General features: G+C 40.9%; 2 protein-coding genes and 1 long non-coding RNA gene across 4 annotated transcripts in view; all 3 read right to left on the bottom strand.

Moving 5' to 3' along the window:
* Nucleotides 1-222: 222 nt before the first annotated feature.
* LOC139816099 (uncharacterized) overlaps nt 223-20549 on the bottom strand; it is a 24423-nt gene continuing 4096 nt past the window's right edge. Inside the window, exons 1-5 of one of the 2 annotated variants that reach the window (XR_011732937.1) lie at nt 19950-20520; nt 19417-19520; nt 18979-19214; nt 609-873; nt 223-460 (exon numbers count right to left, since the gene is read on the bottom strand). This is a non-coding gene — a long non-coding RNA (uncharacterized lncRNA). Of the gene's footprint in view, nt 461-608; nt 874-18978; nt 19215-19416; nt 19521-19949; nt 20521-20549 lie in introns of those variants that run through there. The other variant, XR_011732938.1, reaches the window with a different exon arrangement.
* Nucleotides 10877-12580, bottom strand: LOC139816669 (uncharacterized). The gene has a single exon (XM_071784332.1). The coding sequence runs from the start codon at nt 12097-12099 to the stop codon at nt 11200-11202; it is 900 nt and encodes a 299-aa protein (XP_071640433.1). The 5' UTR covers nt 12100-12580; the 3' UTR covers nt 10877-11199.
* Nucleotides 12684-15677, bottom strand: LOC139816231 (uncharacterized). Its single transcript, XM_071783629.1, has 3 exons — nt 15491-15677; nt 14549-14959; nt 12684-14510 (listed from the first exon to the last, which is right to left on the bottom strand). Exons 1-3 carry the CDS (start codon nt 15666-15668, stop codon nt 14014-14016), a joined length of 1086 nt encoding a protein of 361 aa, XP_071639730.1. The 5' UTR covers nt 15669-15677; the 3' UTR covers nt 12684-14013.

Genomic DNA, 20549 nt, shown 5'->3' with positions numbered 1-20549 from the left:
GAAGAACCTCGTTTTAAACCTCAGGATGTAAGTTCTTTCACTTATGGGTTTGATATCTAGGATGTTTTTCTTGTAGCTCTTTATCTATACTTTATCTAAAAAATAATATTAAAATAAAACAAGAAATTTTTAAAATTTACTAGGTATATGCAGGGGAGGGTGGGCATAAATAAAGAGTCATGTTTTGAAAGAGCCATTTTATATTTCAACTATGACTGTATGTAGCCAAAAATTTTTAAATATTTTTATTTGATAGCAGCACTGAAACTACATCATCCATAGACATTTGACAGTTAACCATTAATATGTAATAGAAAAATCGGGTAAAATTTTCTTCGATTTTTCGTGAATTTCTTCTAGTTTCTCTGCATTGTAGTTCGCTGCTTTATCCATAGCTTTACGTATTATATTATTAATAATGTCTCTTATAGTTGAAAATTTGAATACGTAGAACATAAATCTAAAATTATTAAGATTACAGAAATGTAGAATATATAAAATATTCGAATTTTTATAATACGTACATAGAATAAAAACTAATATTTTGTACGTTCATGAAATTTCTCTAACTTTCCGTTAATTAATTTTATAAGTATTGTATTACTTACTTGTAGATCTTATAGACGATCCACTCCGTGTAATTAAGTGACGCGTATAAATTAGGCATATTTAGATTTAACGAGTCTGTGGCGATTAATATCATCGCTTTAACGCATATACATTACAGGCCAATAGTTTATATGCTCAACAAGACACCTCATTGTGTACTTCCATTCTGGTGCCAACTCCTTAAAATTTTGTATTATCTAATATTGATAAAGATTATTCATGCGTTGTTTTATTTCCTCGAGGCTGCCACGGCAAAAATTATACCTGAATATATAATACAATTTTATACTATTTTCAAAGTTCTGATATTAGGTATATATACATTATATGTTATGTAACATACTTTGTGTACATAATATATCGATAGAATTGCATAGTATTTGAAATATTGTTTGTATTAGGCTGAGGAGAAAGTAATCCGGGTCACGGATAAATGACAATACAACGTACTGTAATAATTTTTGTCAATAACTTCTGTTTTGTTTCTTTGAGGTTCCCTATCCTACATTAAAATTACTGCAAGGCAAGTTTTTCTGTGTATCATATATATGTATGTTTATTTCGATTTGATAAGATGACCAGATAAAGTGTCATTTACTATAAGCTCTTGTCGCCACGTCAAACAGTCACTGTTAAGATCTATTTGCCTTAAACCACATCTTTCTGCGCGATATCGTTCAGCTTCATATCGCTGCGACCATCGCTGAACACCTTTATAGACACTCGAGCTGGAGAATTCTCCCGCACCTTGTCTATTCACTAGATGTTGCGCTTTCAGGTCATTACCTGTTTCGATCGATGCAGCACGGCTTGAGAGGACAACGCTTTCGAAATGCGGCCAAAATCAATAAATGAATCAAAGAATTCTTCGCGACCAAGGAGCTGGCCTATTATCGATACGGAATCCTACTGCTTAAAAGAAGGCAGAAAATAATTATAAATTCAAACGGCAATTAGTTTAATTAGAAAAAAAAGTAACTATTTTTTCTTAATAGATATTTTTTACGAAAAAATCCGGATTACTTTCTTTCCAACCTAATATATAGTTATAACACAGAATATTATATATTTATTATAATTGCACTAATATATATGTATATATATATATATATATATATATATATATATATATGTGGGAAGATGTATTTGTCTAGAGGAGTAGACCAGGATGGAGGAAGGTCCTTATAATTCCCCACAGTTGATAGTAAATAAAAATGTATTTCTTTAAGAGTATATACGAGGACAGAAGAACTTGACTCAATCACGCTTTGCTCGATCTGCACACCTCGCTAGCTACGCGCGATCTCTCCCGCACGCACGCTCTTCACGCACACCACATTCGCTACGCCACACTACGGCCGTTTCCGCGACTACTGACATATTCTTTTGCTCAGCGGGAAAGTAGGCTAACTATTTACCACAACTAATAATTCTAATTAACACAACTTACGAAATAAAAGAATAATAATCAAAATAAGAAAAATAAGAATCTATCCTACACTCGGCCATCCGACGACATCTGTCCCCAGATGTTACGCTTCTTCTCCTGACGAGATTTCCTCCTGCGAACTGTTCCAGGGTTTCATGTACTCTGCTGCCGTGGATGTCACTCGAGGGCCTTCTCCTTCACCAATCTTCTCTACGATGTATCTGTCGTTTCGAAGCATTCGTCTAACCCGATATGGACCAAAATATTTCGCTGCTAATTTCAATCCCGGTCCGCTTTGTGTCCGCTTAATGGCAATTAAGTCACCTTCTTTATATGCAGTTGGAGTCTTCCGGTTTTTATTGTAGCTCCGTTTGTTCTCTTCTTGAATTTTTGTAATGTTGTCCCTTGCTTGCTGACGTATCTTGTCTCGTTCTTCCATAAATGTTACAGCATCTTCCTCTTTAAGTAGGTCTTGGAGTGTTGGATCTTCCTTTGTCTTCATGTTTGTTCCAAACAGAAGTCGGAATGGTGATACGCCGGTGCTTCTTGATGGTACGCCGTTTAAACATTGTTGTGCTCTTCTTACATACTTGTGCCATTGGGCTGGAGCTGGTGCTGATAGCTTTGTTAGTACAGGAATCAGGATACGGTTGACCCGCTCTACTTGCCCATTTCCTCGTGGAACTCCGGTAACAATCGTCGAATGTTCAATATTTTCTTCCTTGCAATACGCCTCGAACTCGTGTGAGGTAAAAGCGGTTCCTCGGTCGGAGATTATTCTCCTGGGGTTTCCAAAAATAGCACTCTGCTGCATGAGTATATCCAACACCTCGGCTGTACTAGTTGATCTAGTAGGGTAGAGCCACACGAACTTCGTAAAAGCGTCGATAACCACAAACAGGTGGCGATACTTCTTTTTAGTCGATGGTAGGGGGCCTAGGTGATCCACGTAATAAGTATCAAAAGGTCTCTCTCCCTTGGGAATTGGATGCAACCAACCTTCCTTCTTACCAGTTTTTCTCTCGGCTAGGATGCAACTTATACAATGGTGAATAACGTCCTCGATCTTCTTACGCATCCCTTTAAACCAGTAGTTAGTCTTCAATAATTTCTCTGTTTTGTCTGGGCCGAAATGACCACGCTCGTGCGCCTGTCGGATAACGCTGTTCTGCATCAACTTAGGAACGACAATTAAGGCATCTCCATCTACACATTTACGCAAGAGTCCATTTCTCATGACGTATTCTTCAGTTTGGTTATTTGTCGCCTGTTTTCGAAGACTGGATACCTCGGCATCTTCTTCTTGACTTTTTCGCAACTTAGCTAATATACCCTCTTCGCACTCCGTGATGATCATCGCTGTCGGCAACGCATTTCGACTGAGGGCGTCAACGTGACGCATACTTTTTCCAGGGCGATGCTCCACCACGTATTGGAAGTCTTGCAAGAAGAGAGCCCACCGTGCTATCCGCGGGCTGATGTCGGCCTTCTTCATGGTCTGTGTAAACGCCTTGCAATCTGTCACGATCTTAAATGGTATGCCAATCAAATACACTCTAAACTTACGCAACGCCTTAACAATCGCAAGAACTTCTAACTCGTAACTATGAAACTTAGCTTCGCTTTCCGTAGTCTTACCGCTCGCATAGTACACAGAATGGAAAAGACGATCTACACTATCTAGCTGCAATAACATCGCTCCGTAACCTCGCAAAGACGCATCGGTATGTAACTCGGTTTCCGCACTTGGACAATAAATCCGCAAAATCGGTTTTCGGCTAAGAGCTTCCTTTAATTGATCGAACGATCGCTTTTCACTGTCGCCAAAACGAAATACAATTCCATCTTTTAATAAGTTAGTTAATGGGTATGCGATAGACGCGTAATTCGGCACGAATTTTCTGAAATACCCGGTCAGTCCTAAAAAGCTCTGTACTGTTTTTTTATCAGTCGGCACAGTAAAATTTTTCACAGCACTCGTCTTTTCGTCTGATGGAGTAACGTCTCCATTCTCTATAATAAATCCCAAATAATCGACTCTCGTTTTCAGGAGCTGACACTTTCCCCAGTTTATCTCTAACCCGTAAGAACTGGCCGTTCGTAACACCTCTTCTAAATACTGTAATCCCTCTTGAACATCGCTAGACGGTATAATCAGATCGTCCATATATAACGACACTTTTTTTCTGCAACTAATTTAGCAAACACGGCGTTTATGTATCTCTGAAAATATGCAGGTGATGTACTCAACCCGAAAGGCATTCGTAAAAACTCGTAATGTCCGTTATGAACTATAAACGCGGTATATTTACGGCTATCCTCTGCAACTCGAACATGAAAGAATCCGTTTTTCAAGTCTATTGTGCTAAATATTTTAGCCCCTCGTAAACGGTCGATCTGATCTTCCATAATAGGCAATGGGTATCGCGTCTTAACTATCTTTTCGTTCAACTTCCTATAGTCAATGCATACTCGCGTAGTACCATTCTTTTTTTTTACCAACACCGCTGGACTCGCGTATTCCGAAGTGGACTGTTGAATAATCCCCTCGTCTAACCACTTACGTATTTGTTCGTCGAGCGTCTTTCGTTCTGTTTCGGATATTCCATTCGCACGTCGGTACACGGGTGTTTCGTCTTTTAAAACAATATTGAGTTCAATTCCTACGTCTTGCGTTTTTAACGGTTTGTATTCCGATACTAATCTCTTTACTCTGTCTCTAGCCTCTGGGTTCTCAATATGTTCAACTGCCGGTTCTATAACCGTGTCGCTATAGTCTATACTATTTACCGTCGGTAATTCTGAAAATGGTTCGGGATCCGCCGAAATTCTAAATATTCCTTTCTTTATTCTTAGTTCGACTTTGTCCTGCAACAACACATCTGTACCTATTAACATAGCGTATGGTAACAACGCATCAGAAACTACATGGAATGTTACATCAAAAGTACAATCGTCTACACGAATATCAACACAAGTTTCGCCTAACGTCGCGATTTCGTTTGAACCTACGCCGCGGAATTTCGTGCTTCGTTTAGTCAACGCCGGTGCTCCGATTTTTACATATGTATCCGCGCGCATTAAACTGATGTCACTCCCGGTATCCATCAAAGCCGACAATTCGACACCGTTCGCCGTAACCTTTTTATAACACTTATTCGTCCCCTTGTTCGTCGCGTTACAACTTTTGTTTTGGTTCGTCGTTTGTTTGTCCGCCGTCGTAGGACATTTTGTTGCGATGTGCCCGTGTTCGCCGCATTGAAAACATTTAACGCCTTTCTCTTTCGTCGGACAAGACACGCTCAAATGATTCTTACCACCACAATTAAAACATCGCTTACTCTCTTGTTTATCAGTCTTGGAACGCGTCGACTTCTTTTTCTTATCGTCTACTTTATTATATCTCGACTTGGTCTTCATTGCTTCGTACACTTCGAACTTACGTTTTAATTCGGAAATACTTGCCGCACCGTACAAGATAACCTTATTTACCTCGTCGTCGTGTATACCGTCTACTATGTATCGTATTACCGCACTGGTTTCTATTTTTGCTTTGGCTGCAATTTCCATCATCTTGTAGCAGTACTCTTGGTAGGTTTCGTCGCTTTTCTTCTTTCTTCTTTGCAACTGGTAATGTACATCGTGACTATCGACTTTCTGCGCGAATTCACGTTTCAACGCAGCCTTAATGTCCTTCCACGTCTTCACTCGTGCCTCGTGCTTTATGAAGAGTTTTGCTGATCCCCGAAGAAGCCTCCTTGCGTAGATCACTTTCTGTACGTCGTTCCATTTACAGAGAATCGCCGTTTCGTCGAAGTCTTTGATCCACTGTTTAACATTTTTGCCATCGTCACCACTAAACGTGTCTATCGAGTCTTCCACATCTTTGAAGGTTAATACACTTTCTCCGCGTCTGCGTGATGATCTCTGTGGCCGTCTTCCTCGTCGTTCGTCGTTGTCCGATTCGTGGCTAGAATCAGATTCGTCGTCTTCTTTATCCGTTAGGACGCCGTCGTCGTCGCTCTCGTCTTCGTCGTTCTCGTCTTCGTCTTCGTCTTTTTGTTTGTCGAGCAACAATGCCGCCTTGAATCGCTCTACGAGATCTGCCTTGTTGCCCGTCGTCTTTAATTTACGTCGTTTTAACTCTTCTTTTAGTTGAGCCACCGTCATGGCTTCCACTTGAGTCTCGTCTTTCTTCTCGTCGTTCGCCGTCGCTTGATCGTCGTTCGTCGTCGCCATCTTTTCGTCTTCTTCTTTGATTCACTCGTATATCCCGGACGCGAGCCCCCAATAATATATGTGGGAAGATGTATTTGTCTAGAGGAGTAGACCAGGATGGAGGAAGGTCCTTATAATTCCCCACACGTTGATAGTAAATAAAAATGTATTTCTTTAAGAGTATATACGAGGACAGAAGAACTTGACTCAATCACGCTTTGCTCGATCTGCACACCTCGCTAGCTACGCGCGATCTCTCCCGCACGCACGCTCTTCACGCACACCACATTCGCTACGCCACACTACGGCCGTTTCCGCGACTACTGACATATTCTTTTGCTCAGCGGGAAAGTAGGCTAACTATTTACCACAACTAATAATTCTAATTAACACAACTTACGAAATAAAAGAATAATAATCAAAATAAGAAAAATAAGAATCTATCCTACATATATATATATATATATATATATATATATATATATTATACCTTCAAAACTCCTTTTACAGGAATCCTTTTACAGACGATATGGACCTTTGAAATGTATAAAATATATTTATCAGAATGTATACAGTTACTTATTACTTATAGGTTTATATAAATACAATATTTTAAAAAGATAATTACTTTTGGAATTCTAAATACGGCGTATGGCTACATTTTCCCAAAATAATTGGGCTTAGTTGTTCTTGAAATGTATAAATATACATCAGGCCCATTATTTTGGACATGATAATCGCGGTGTAATTTTTCTGGACAAATTTTTGTCCCCTGCGATATTTATCCATATCAATCTATTCAGGTAATTCTTCCAGGGATCGGTCATAATTTAATTGACAAAAGGCTGCTGGAATAATGCTCTGTAAAGACTGCGGCATGTTTGGAAAGAATTCTGTTATGTTTCTTTTTATCCAATCAGCTTGCTTTTTACAGTCCAGGCATCAAAATTATTTCGAAATTTATTTTGAGAATTTATTCCAAATATGTCTTTAAATATCATTACTTGTCTATCTTTGTCCAAGTTTTTCGAGCTAGATTTTATATCGTACTGAATGTTATTGGTATGCATCATATTTTATGGATAACGCAACTGTAACATAAGTACTAAACACAAATTTATTGTAAACTTGTAAGTTTGATTTGTTACGTCCCGGGGACTCCACGATTTCCCTTTTCCGCAGAAATTCCTATTAAGCGCTTACGATATCTTTTAGGGTAAAGATAAATAACTAAGGACGGACGGTTATCGATCGGGGAGTGAGCTTTAATCTCCTCACATTCTGAGTTTTACAGGAATACTCCAACACTCCTCCTCACCGATGACATTACTTGCTCCAGTCCTTAAGTCCGCTGAATTCTGCAAGCCTCTTCAATCTGATTCCATGTAATGGTTTTGTTAGCATATCAGCTATCATATCTGATGTTTGACAGTATACAAAATCCATTACGTTACTTTCCTTCAATTGCTTTACAAAATGATACTTTGTATCGATATGTTTCGTTCTGTTGTTGAAACCTTTCGCGCGCAATAACTTCAGACAACTCTGATTATCTTCGTAAATTTTCAATGGTATCGTGGACGTTATCCCGAACTCTTCCAGCAATCTTCCAATCCAGATTCCTTCTTGACAAGCCTCGGCAAGCGCTATGTATTCCGCTTCCGTTGTAGAGAGTGCTACACACGTTTGTTTGCGACACGCCCAACTAATCGTGCCTCCATTTAACATGAAAATAAATCCGCTATTAGACTTACGATCTGCCTTGTCCTGCGCCCAATTTGCATCCGCATATCCAATCAGTGATTCTTCATCTTCCTTGGTGTTGTCTCCGAGTTTGAGTTTCCATTCGATAGTGCCCTTTAAATATCTTACTGTCCTCTTAGCTTCTGTCCAGTCTAAATCCTTTGCGCATTTTATTCTTTGGCTCAAAATCGAAACGGTGGCTGCTATGTCTGGTCGTAAATGTACAGCAACATAGAGTAGTTCTCCAATCAGCTTCTGATACTTTGTACTGTCCTCCATCACATCTCCTGAGTTCTCTATATTTTCGTATCCTGGATCCAATAAGTAACTGGAAATCTTCGCTTCTTCAAGTCCGACTGAATCAATTATCTTCTTAATATATTTTGGTTGGCTTAGATAAAATATTCCTTTGTCATCTCGTTCTATTGACATTCCTAAGTAATTACTAAGGCTTCCCAGATTGACAATATCAAAACTCCTCCTTAACGTATCTATGGCATCATTTACGAGTTTCTCTTTTTTACTTCCAATAATAATATCATCTACGTAAATAATTATGTAAATCCATACATCATCAATTACTTTTATATACAGACACGGGTCAGTTTCACTTTGTCTGAATCCATGTTCTTCAAGTACCTTATGTACCTTTTCGTTCCATACCTTTGCTGCCTGCTTTAATCCGTACAAACTCTTGTTTAGCTTGCTCACCATATGTTCCTTATTCGGTACTTCGTAGCCTATCGGTTGTTTCATATATATGACCTCCTTTAGTTCTCCATTTAAAAATGCGGTTTTTGCATCAATATGCTTGACAATGAAGTTTTCTCTTCCAGCGATGACTAGTAGCGTCCTGAATGTAGTTGGTCTTACCACGGGTGCGAAAACCTCGTCATAATCGGTTCCGTATTTTTGTGAGAACCCTTGAGCAACTAATCTTGCTTTATATCTGCTCGGATTTCCAATTGCATCTTGCTTAAGCTTGAAGACCCACTTGCATCCTATTGGTCTTCTGTCGTCTGGTAGTTCCGTTAATTCCCACGTATTATTCATGTTAAGGGAATTTATTTCATCGTCTATCGCGGTTTTCCATTTGTCTCTGTCTGTTCTTGACATTGCTTCTTGAATGGTCCTTGGATCTTGAAGTTCCATTGCTATCTTTGCAGTTTCTTCGTACTTCTGTGGTGGAACTCCTTTATTTTTTTTGTCTGATCTCCGTAGTGCATCCGTATTTTTATCTTGAATCTTTTTTTTAAGTTTCTCAGTAAATTCTTCATTATTCGCTGGCTCTTCAACTGTTGACTCCTCCTTAATCTCTTCCGATGGTGCTTTGTGTAAATCGACTTGAATTTCATTCTCATCTTCAGTTATTTCGAAGCCATCTTCAACATCTTCTATGAATATCACGTCTCTGCTTATGATGATCCTATCCGTAGTTATGTCAAGTAAACGAAAAGCTTTTGAGTCTTCTGCGTATCCAACGAATCTGAGTTCTTTCGCTTTCACATCCAGTTTTCTTCGTTGTTCTTTTGGAATATGTGCGAACGCGGTACATCCAAATATTCTGAGTTGATTTACATTTGGCTTCTTAGTAAACCACAACTCATGAGGTGTCCTTTCTGTAGCCTTTGTTGGTAATCTATTCTGTAAATAATTTGCCGTGACAACTGCCTCTCCCCAATATTTATTCGGCATTTCAGCGTCTATTATCATACATCGCGCCATTTCCATTAACGAGCGATTTTTTCTCTCAGCGACGCCATTTTGCTGGGGTAAATAAGCCGCTGTATATTGCACTTGAATACCTTCTTGCTTTAGAAATGTCCTTAATTCTGCATTAATATATTCCTTTCCTCGATCTGATCTTATGAATTTTGGCTTTCTGTTAAACTGCGTTTTTACCTTTTGAATGTAATCCTTAATGTAACTGGCTGTTTCGTCCTTACTTTGCAACAGAAATACCTCCGTATACCGACTATAATCATCTATAATGGTAAGAATGTATCGTTTTTTCCCAGGTGTCTGAGTTTGCATTGGTCCGCACAAATCCGTATGAATAAGATCCAGTGTCGATGAAGTTCTGCTTTCTGATTTCTTTGGAAAAGATTTTCTTGCCATTTTCCCTTTAATGCATGCTTTACACGTCGTCCTTATTCCACAGTCAGTAATCTTCAGTTCTACTGCAAGTCCGTTATTTGCTAGCTGCTTGACTGCTTCAGGGTCTCGATGTCCAAAACGTTTATGCCACATGTGCTGACAATGTTTATTGTGCTTCTGAATTACCACACAAGCCTGTTGTGATACTCGTAGTTTATACAAGTTAGATGATTCATCTGCAACGGCGACGATCTTTCCATCTTTAGTTATACAGCATTTGTTGCTCTCAATAACCTGTAAACCTTTTTCTGTTAGTCTCTTTACAGATAGCAGGCTTTACAGAAAATCAGGCAATCGTACAAATAATAAATAAATCCAGATAAAGGGTAAATGTATTAAATGTAGGTGTAACATGTGTGTGTATTTCTCGCGGGTGTTACATAGGTGCGGGGGTGATTGGGCAAGATCTTTAGGGAAAAACCTACTTGAAAATGAACATCCTGCCCGCTATTATTACAATCGGAATCAGTAGTAAGATTACATGAATTTAGTGAAGTGTTGTGTATGTGTGTAAATTAATTATAGATTAAACGAACTTACCTAAGTGAAGTTCGATCATAATTGTATGAGCGCCTCTTCCGAAGTGATCAAGATGTAGTACCCCCTCTCAGTCCCTAAGTGTCCACCATTTTAAAGCTAAAAACAAAGCGACGCACGCGCCGCCGTTGCCGTCGCCGCCACCGTCGCCACTCCCGATCATTTTTTAAAGCTGTGCCGTAACTCCCGGGGAGAAAGATCTGACTATGATGTAGATCTGGGCTTAAGGGTGGGAGTGATCACTTCGGAAGAGGCGCTCATACAATTATGATCGAACTTCACTTAGGTAAGTTCGTTTAATCTATAATTGTACTTCGCGCTTCTTCCTCGTGATCAAGATGTAGATGTTTAAAGTTTCGTTACGGCACTCCGAATGGCAGAATAAAAAAGAAAAAATTTGTTTATTTATTTATTCTTTTTCTCTCGACGGTTTTACAAGCCATGAAATATGGCGTCGGGTTTTTGACGGCCTTCCTAACTTAATCTTCGATACTCTTTTTATGAGTCTAATATATCGCTCTCGCAAATACATCGGACGCTTTCGCGATGTCTCGATTATAAAACTTTGCGAATGTTTTCGAGTTACTTGTCCATCCGGCTGTCTTCCGGATGATATCTAAATCAACCCCGTGCCTTCTTGCCGCTGACGTCGCGGCATGACGAGTACTGTAAGCCGTGAATATTTCTGTGTTAATTCCACTTTTTGACAAAATCTCTTTTATCCAGCGACTTAAAGTCTGGGATGTAACTGCCTTAAAAGGCTTTTTGAAGGAGATAAAAAGTGAATTCGTAGAGCCACGAATGTCTTTGATCCTTTCTAGATAGCTTTTTAGGGTCGAAGCCACGCAAATCTCCTTATCCTCTGTATAGAATGGCAGGACTAAGCAAGGTTGTTTCCTGCTCGGACCTGAAGTTTTTATTCTATCGGGAACTTTTATTTCGATGGATTCCGCAGTTTCTCGAATGTTTCTTATGTCTAATAAGGCGAATGTTTGTAACCTATGGCCTGTGACTAACGCAAGTAGAGAGATTAGTTTCATAGATAAGACTTTTAACGTAGTGGTTTTGTTATTCGCTTTAGACGATAAATAATCTAATACAGCTTTGGGATCCCAGGTACAGTCATATCTAGGCCTGGGCGGTCTCTTGTTAAAGACGCCTTTGAAAAATCTCTTAATGTTCGGGTCCTGTCCGATTTCGTGGCCGACTACTAATGAGATTGCCGAGCGTAGGCAATTCAAAGTGCTATAAGAAACTCCCTTCTCGAACGCATCGGTTAAGCCGGCAAGAATGTCTCGAATTGAACTGGTAAATGGATCGACGGAGTTCGCGCTGCAGAAACTCCACCACTTCTTTAAGGCGGAGTCGTATTGTTTTAGTGACGATTCAGTTAATGATGCCATCATTATTTCTATTGTGTTACTTGGCGTCTGTCTCCGATCGAATCCTGTCCTGATAATTTGCCGGCAACCAGGGTAAGATGCCGCCACAGCGGGTGAGGTTCTCTGTTGCAAGAGGTTAGTAAATTAATATTTGGCTATAGATAAATAGGTTCCGAAACTAGCATCGAATAAAAAAGCGGGAACCAGGGTTGTGCAGGCCATTCTGGAACGACCACAATGCCTACTGCCTTGTCATCCCTGATTTTTCGGAGAACCCTAAGGATAATCGCGAATGGCGGAAACGCATAAAAGTAAAAATCTGTCCACGATTTCGTGAACGCGTCTACCGATAATGAGTTGGGATCTTTGAACCACGAAAAGTATTTTTTACACTTGGTGTTGACCCGACTGGCGAACAGGTCAATCTGTGGTTTCCCCAGTGTCGTACTGATTTTTTCGAATGCTTCATTTGCTAGCTCGTACTCTGTTTTCGGTTCTATCTTTCTTGACTCCGCGTCAGCTATAAAGTTATCTTTAAAATTTAATACGACGCGAACAGAATAATGTCCCGAGCTTCGCACCATCCCCAGATTTCCTGGGTTATCCGATTTAGTCTTACATTTTGAACACCTCCCATCCTATTGATGTAGGAGATGGCGGTGGTATTGTCTATTCGAAGTAAGATGTCTGTGCTTCGCAAATGTTTCGCAAAACATTTTAAGCCGAAAAACGCCGCTTTTAATTCGAGAAAATTGATATGTTTCGATCGTTCTGACGCATCCCATGAACTGTGTGCTGTTTCATTCCCGCAAGCTGCTCCCCAGCCCGTCAGAGATGCATCTGAATAGATTTCTAACTGAAAGTTTAAGGCATCTATCGAGTTGCATGTTTTTTGTATATTGCGTTTCCACCAAAGCAAGTCCGTCTTAACGTTATTGCTCAGGGTCATGCTTGCATCATAATTGCCGTTGTTTTCCTCGAGCGCTAAGAATTTTTCTCTCTCCAGAAACTTAGTGTGAGCATATCCGAATTTTACTGCTGGGCAACACGAGACGATTGAACCTACCATTTGAGCAAACTCCCTAATCTTATATTTTCGATTCACAATGAATTTTGACATTGTTTCTAAAGCTCTTAATTTTTTCTCCTTTGGAAGTTCAATCGTCATCTGATTAGAGTCGAATACAAATCCTAGGTATTTGCATCTCTGAACGGGGAAGAGCTGGCTTTTTTCCTCGTTGATTATAAATCCTAAGTTCTCTAAAGCTATCCGTGTTTGTAAAACATTCGATACACATTCATCATGTGATCTTTCAAACAACAGAAAGTCATCCAGATATACCACCGAGAGGAGACCCTTTCGCCTGAGATCGGAGATTATCGGCTTCACAATTTTGGTGAAGACATAAGGGGCGGTAGAGAGGCCAAAAGGTAGGCAAGAAAACTGAAAGAGCTTTCCTTCAAACTCGAATCTTAGATATTTTCTATCCGACTCTGCGATCGGTATGAGATAGTACGCATCTCTTAAGTCAATTGAGGCCATAAACCAACCCTTGTTTATTAATCTAACCACTGTTTTGTGGTCTTCTAATTTAAAATGTTTAGTCTTTATGAATTCGTTTAACTGTTTTAAATTTAAAATCAGTCTATACGAGCCATTGGACTTTTTCCGTAAGAAAATGCTTGAAATAAACTGTTTTTGAGTCGGTTCGCATGGTTCTATGGCCCCTTTTTGTAATAGCTCTGCAATTTTTAACGAAATCTGAGTTTTCTCCTCCCGTGACCAATGGGCCTCTCTCGGTGGTTTTATTTGGATAGGCTTGCACACAAAAGGTATTCTATACCCTTCTACCCATGACAAAATAGATTTGTCATTGGTTAACGCTTTCCACCGTGGCAAGAACTGTCGTAGCCTGCCGGCTGGTTTACCTACTGGAGTTAATCGCGTCTTCTTGTGTGTTCTCTCCTGTGTGGAGCCCTGTAGTGCTGAGAAGCCGGTTTCAAAGCCCTGTTGGACAGTGGATATCGACGCCCGCCCCTCGTCGCTGGCTGCCTCTTGTAGCGCGACTGTCGGGACGGGGCTTTCGCGTTTTTTGACGATGTCGTCCCTTGCGATTTTTGAGGTCGTTTCAAGTCTTTGGATGAAGTTTCGATCAACTTCGCTGCCTTTACGCTTTCGGATAATTCCTTGCCGAAAAGCCATTCGTCGATAACTGTCGAGCTTAAGGTCTCCCTCATTGCCGCGTTGATGTTCGCCAATATAAGAGTTCTCCTTATTGAAGACTCATCGTGGTGTAGGTCCGCGAGTAGCCGGCTCGTGTGTCCGAGCGCTTCGATCACTGCGAGGTTTTCCCCCTCTCCTTTATGTCTGAATAGTGTTGATAGACCTTTTCCTACTGCCGCGAGGCATGTCGAAATTTTCGCTTGTTTTGAGACTATTCTCTCGTCTCTTTTCCGTCAGCCTCTTGCAGACACGCCTTTACCTCCGGATTAAGTTTTGGAGGGTCGATGCGTGTGCAGTTTGAAGGAGGGGGGTATTTTTTGAGAAGTTCCGCCTGCTCCTCTGTCGGAAGTCCAAGTTTTAGTATCTCTTCCCATCTGACGACCACGTCGCTATGTAGTGGCTCGGCTAGGGTTCGTTCTTCGGCGAACCGTTTCCCTATGACGTCTAAAACGTCTTTGTCCAGCGCAGCTTCGGTTGGTACATTCGCTTGATTGTCCAGCGTAGCTTCGTTTGGTACGTTCGCTTGACTGTCCGACTCCGCTGCTTCAGCGTTCTCGGTATGTGGGCGCTCAACTCTCGCGCCTCTTTCGGAGGTTTGTCTCCGATGCCGAGTTTCTTCCCCCGATGACGAAGTGTTGCTGCTGTTGCTATCACTGTTACCTAAAACAGTAGCGTACATGGAATATTCATTTCTATATTCGTCGTCTCAAGGGACGTACGAATACCTATAATCATGTAATATTCTATAAATATAATGTTTGTTGCAAACTATTCGCAATGCGACAGATTAGAATCTGTTGAAATCGTCTCATCGAGGTGATCGAGAATACGCGCAGTGTAGGTTAGGACCTATGCCGCGTCAATTGTAGTGTTCGCGCATGCAGGTCATAGCCCGCGTGCTGACCCTCGACGATGCAGGTTAGGTCTGCGTGTCGGTTAGGGTCCATACTGCGTCGATTGTTGGCGTCGCACATGCAGGTTAGAGCCTGCGTGCTACCTCTCGTTTGCGACAGGTAAAGTTCGTCGCATTGTCCTCAACGAAGCGAACGAAATTGCGCGCGGCATAGGTTAGGGCCTGTACCGCGTCGACTGTCGTTGTCGCACATGTAGGTTAAAGCCTGTGTGCCGACACTTGACGATGCAGGTTAGTACCTGCGTGTAACATTTCTCTGAAATGAACGTTATGCTTACTGCGTGACGCATATGAATCTATCGACGACGATTCGGAATATCTCCGACGCTGTGCTTCCTTCCGTTTTCTTTTCTGTCTCCTGAGTTCTTCCTTCAGCAGTTTTACACGTTTCCTCCAACGATTCTCTTTTTCCGCTTCCCTGTCTGATTTTCTGCTTCTCTTCCTTTTATTTCCCATCTTGGGCGTGTGGACACCTTGGCACCAAAAGAAAGAATGAACTCGGGAGTGGCGACGGTGGCGGCGACGGCAACGGCGGCGCGTGCGTCGCTTTGTTTTTAGCTTTAAAATGATGGACACTTAGGGACTGAGAGGGGGTACTACATCTTGATCACGAGGAAGAGGCGCGAAGTACAATTTAAGTCGGGCTTAAAATTAAAGTGTATTTAAATTATGAAGTTAAAACATATGAAAAAATAAAGGTTAATTTCTATAGTTATTAGTCTAATGTTACGGTCTCGGGATCGGCTATGTCCTCGAGATCGAGGGTCGAGGCAGTCAAAAAGGTTGGGGACGGACTTCGGGAAGAGGAGGGGGAATCGGGAGGTTCTAGGAAGCGGGCTGAATCGGGGTTAACGGGGACCACGCGAAACGGAGCCACGCGGCAAATAGGGCGGTGTTCGACAATTGAGCGAGAGGGTAGGACGACTGGGCGATAGGGCAGGATGGTAGCGGGACGATTCTGGTTCGAACAACCGGGTTCTTCCGTAAAAGCTGGTAGGGGCGGTGGGGTGGCGAGTCGCGGAGGACCGGCGTTGAGCTGCTCCCGGGGGAGTTCGACCTCCCGTCGCGCCCGCTTGTTCTGGCGATTTCTCTGTCGCCTGATCGTGCGGAGATTCGGTCCTTGAGGGGCTAGGACTTTCGGGTCCACTAAAATTATTTACTTATTTAGTCGATCTCTCTCGGACCCGGTCGGAAGCGAACAAAAGGAAATCGTCGAGCTTAAGGGGGGGGGGAAGGTCAGTGGACAGGCTGGGCCCACGACAACGACGAGACGCCGGGAGCCAAGTCAGGCCTACCACAACGCCAACGACCGCTGGGAACTCGATGCCTACACTAACCGACCCACGAGCATAAGCTCAGGGAGGTCAGTGGACCAGCTGAGTCCACGACAGCGACGAGACGCCGGGAGGCAAGTCAGGCCCACGACAACGCCAACGACCGCTGGGAACCTGATGCCTACACTGACCGACCCTAAATATATAATAAGCTTCCGGGGGTCCGACAATCGATAGACCGTTTAAGAAGGGGGGCGATAACGCGGAAAAAGAAGGATCAAGAAAATTACGGGACTTACTACTTGATGACTTGAGTTCAAACGAGTGGCCTTCTCTCAGAAATGGACGTTGGACTCGTCGGTGGGTGAGTCGGGGCGACTGATGGTCCGTCGGATCTGCTGCACTGACTCTAAACGTGGAGTCGAGACTCGAAACGAATGAGGTTCAGAAATACCGAGCAATGCAGACTCGAACTGAGAAAATTTCTCTGAGCGCTAGTCCTGCGACGTCGCGATTTAAATAGGAAGGTTCGAAGGATGGAAGGGGTGGATTTCGTGTGGGATGTGTCTGGTTTTCGTTTAAAGGATTTCTGGTTGGCGGGATGTTTCTAATTATTATTTAAGGGAATTCTTATTGGGCGAGATGTTTCTTGCCCAAGAGGTAGATTTTGAGTTTACGCCTATCCTAGAAAGCTAGAGACGGTTATCGATTTTTCCGGTTTTCCATTGGTGAGCCCCCTCTTAAGGCCCCACTGTCTTATTGGGGGTGTAACCCATCGGTTCTTTCCAGTGACGCATTTGTTTTTCGGCTATCGCCGATTTTTCTTTTATTAGGGTTCCTTACTTATCTCGCGACCCTGTTTTTATGTTGACAGACGATCCATACTTCTCAATTTTAAGTGCAGTTTTATTGCAAACAGAAACTTCCGCCACGTGCTCTTAAGATTTCTAAAAGCACGTATTAGGTTTCGTTTCTGTTTGTCGGAACATCGCACGGCCAGTTTTGAGTGAGTCGCGCGATATAATACAGATCCCCATCATCCCTCGTCTGAAGTTAAGGCTCCTTTCTGCGCGTCGTGTCGCCGGATTTATAGTTATGGGCCAGACGAGGTTGACGAGAATCTGGTCACCATATCCCCCGTCTGTTAGTAATTTATCATCTAAGAGGTTGCTTTTAGTTGCCCAAGCAAATAAGTAGTTTGATCATAAAAAAAAAGGAATGCGAGGAGATCTGTTGAGTTGTAATTGTTTTACTTGTGATCAGACTTTTGACCAATCACAGTTCGAATACTATCTAGTTCACTCTCATAGTTATATTTATTTCATGCTCTCTACACTACTGCGTGCCGTGCGAGCCGCGTGCAAGAAGATCGCTAATTATAGAGTTGTAAGCGACTGTAATAAGTATTGTAAGCTGCTGTAAATTGAAAGTAAAGCAGGATTTATTTAGTTATTGTTCAGGATTCATTTATATGATTTTGAATAAAAAAGGTATGATGTAGGATGTAAGGAGTGCAATAAGGAATGTATATTATTTTTTTTTGGTTAAAGCGTTTATATATCAACATTATTGTACATTATGTTACAGGCGCCTTTTTTATTCTGCATATTCAATACTTAAATACATATTCTCGACATCACAAATCTGTTTAGTCCTTTGAAATTCCATACGAAAAGCAACAAGATCTAACCTCACCCCGATCGATAACCGTCCGTACTCGGCTTGTTTATTCTAATCTTAGGGCTATCTTAGGCGCATAAAAATTCCCGCGAAAAAGGGATATCGTGGAGTCCGCAGGACGTAACACCATCAAAACCTTAATTTCGATGCGTTAATATCTGGGCGCGTTAATATCTGGGCTCATAACCTGTTGACCGTAACGAACAGAATGTCCAAGAGGATACAGGATGTAATAACGCAGTTTATACACTTTATATGCAGTTCAATATGCGATTTCTTTAATGAAGGACTTGTGATACAATCTATCTCGTGAAAGACGGTTGAGACAAAAGGTGTATAGACCATAGAGAGAACATAGAGAGTAACGGCTCGAAAAAAAGATGAAAGGTTATGATTGGTCTAGGAAAATGTCGTCGGTGTACAGTGACGAATACTCCAACATATTGTTTTTTAAAGTAGTATGTTATTGGACTATATGTATGTGTACTCTTTAGTAATTTGAGTAATTATTTCACCATAATTTATATTTTTTTATCCTACCTGCTGTTCTCCATTACTATACTATATATATTATGTATAACATATATGTTTTTAATGAGGTATAGATATCCGATATATATGCAGAATCAGATATCATATCTAGAGATGAAATTATCATGGCTTTTTACGATCTTCGAGATGTCTTTGAGATATTCTCATGATATCTTGCGCAATCAGATATTCCGTCATTCAGATATCTTCTATAGATATCTTGGAGATATATTTTGTTGTGTGGGTACATAACACTAAACATCATTGCATTTAGAATTTACCTTATCTTACGCGTGACAGTGTATCTACGCGATTTGCAGACACACGAGTCTCTCCCTGAAAGTAGAGATGCCAGATTCCCAGTATGCGCCGAGTAAGGTCATTTCTATAGGGGGTTTTAGTCGGTAAGAATCCGACATACCTCCTGGTCCTTTCCTGGAGACCGGGGGAACATCCGAGTTCACCAGTATTTACTATCGTCACGATAGCAAAATCACTATATGATGGCACCTGCATACTGATGAAGATAAAAGACATTACTTGTTGCGGAAACAAGTTTATCTCTTTATGCAACACGCATTAAAGTATCGCGTACGACTTTTTTTATCACAAAAGATCTATCAGCGATTTTCCAAAGACTCAATAATGCCAGGAAGTATTTAATTTTGTATAAAATAAATCGTTTAGTTTTACTTAAACCGAATAATAAAGTAGTTTACCTTGGCCATACTTTATTTTGCCTTTTACCGAAGAAAATAAATCGTTCTCTTTCTCTTTCGTTACGCAAGCGTCTTTGCCGTTAACGTGATGCAGAAGAGCGGATCTATTCGAAGGTTCAATTCATAAAAATTTTTTATATTCTTAAATTATGTGAATAAGAAGAGAAACTCGTTCCATGCTCGCTTGTAACTTACAAATTATTTTTTAAAATCGCCTTATCGTTTTAATTATAAACATCAGGTTTTTTATTTTATTTATTTTATATGTGCAACTAGAAAGCAATGATATAACTATAATCTTTTAATAAAATTTCAGCACATATGCATTTTACTTAAAAGATTAAAAGCGTAATGTAAAGAATATAAAATTTAACATTTCTTTGCGACTTATTCTCTCGAGGATAAGTATCAATATCCATTAGAATCATCACCGCGTCTATACTTCGTAGCGCGATTGCTCATAGCTGATTGATTCATAGCAGAAATTATTTCATAATTAACATATACATCCTGAAAGAGCACGCGTTGTTCACCTTATAGTCTGCTGATCATTTTTTGTTGATCGTGCGTGGGGCAGAGCAGGGCAGAGCAGGGCAGAGCATCTCTGCGGCTCTCAGACGTAAATTATCCTCCAGAGCGAACAAAGCATCTCGTGGTATTACGATGGCAAATACAAGTGACCACAACGACAGTGTAGAGAGTGTTACGCTTTGCGTGAAAAAGCTGACCAGCGCGGATAAGTTACATGCAGCGACATATTTGAACGAGACTGATGAGACTAGAGCGAACGCCCTCGTGGAAATTAAACGCTGGATCAAGGAGAAAGACGACTTACAAGCACGTAACGGTCAAACGGACAACGATCCCACATGAAATATTGCGTTGAAATTCAGTTATATTTCATTAATTCCGAAGATAAAAAGAAGTCACCTTCAATCCGCGGAAATGTGACGTGACATCTGATATATATTTACTTAAATAAAAAAAGAAAAATGATGTAACATGTGGCGTTTTTGTTAGCGGAAAGAGAAGTGAGAGTAAACGTGTCAATAAATAATGGTAAATAGTTACTGAATAGAAATTTTTTATAATACAGTTCGTTCTCGCAATTATTGTATTTTGCTATTTTTTAA

This window comes from Temnothorax longispinosus, chromosome 7, assembly GCF_030848805.1.
Source record: "Temnothorax longispinosus isolate EJ_2023e chromosome 7, Tlon_JGU_v1, whole genome shotgun sequence".
Taxonomy (NCBI): domain Eukaryota; kingdom Metazoa; phylum Arthropoda; class Insecta; order Hymenoptera; family Formicidae; genus Temnothorax; species Temnothorax longispinosus.
Note: the sequence above shows the minus strand (reverse complement) of the source record. Positions and strands in the feature narration are given on the sequence as shown.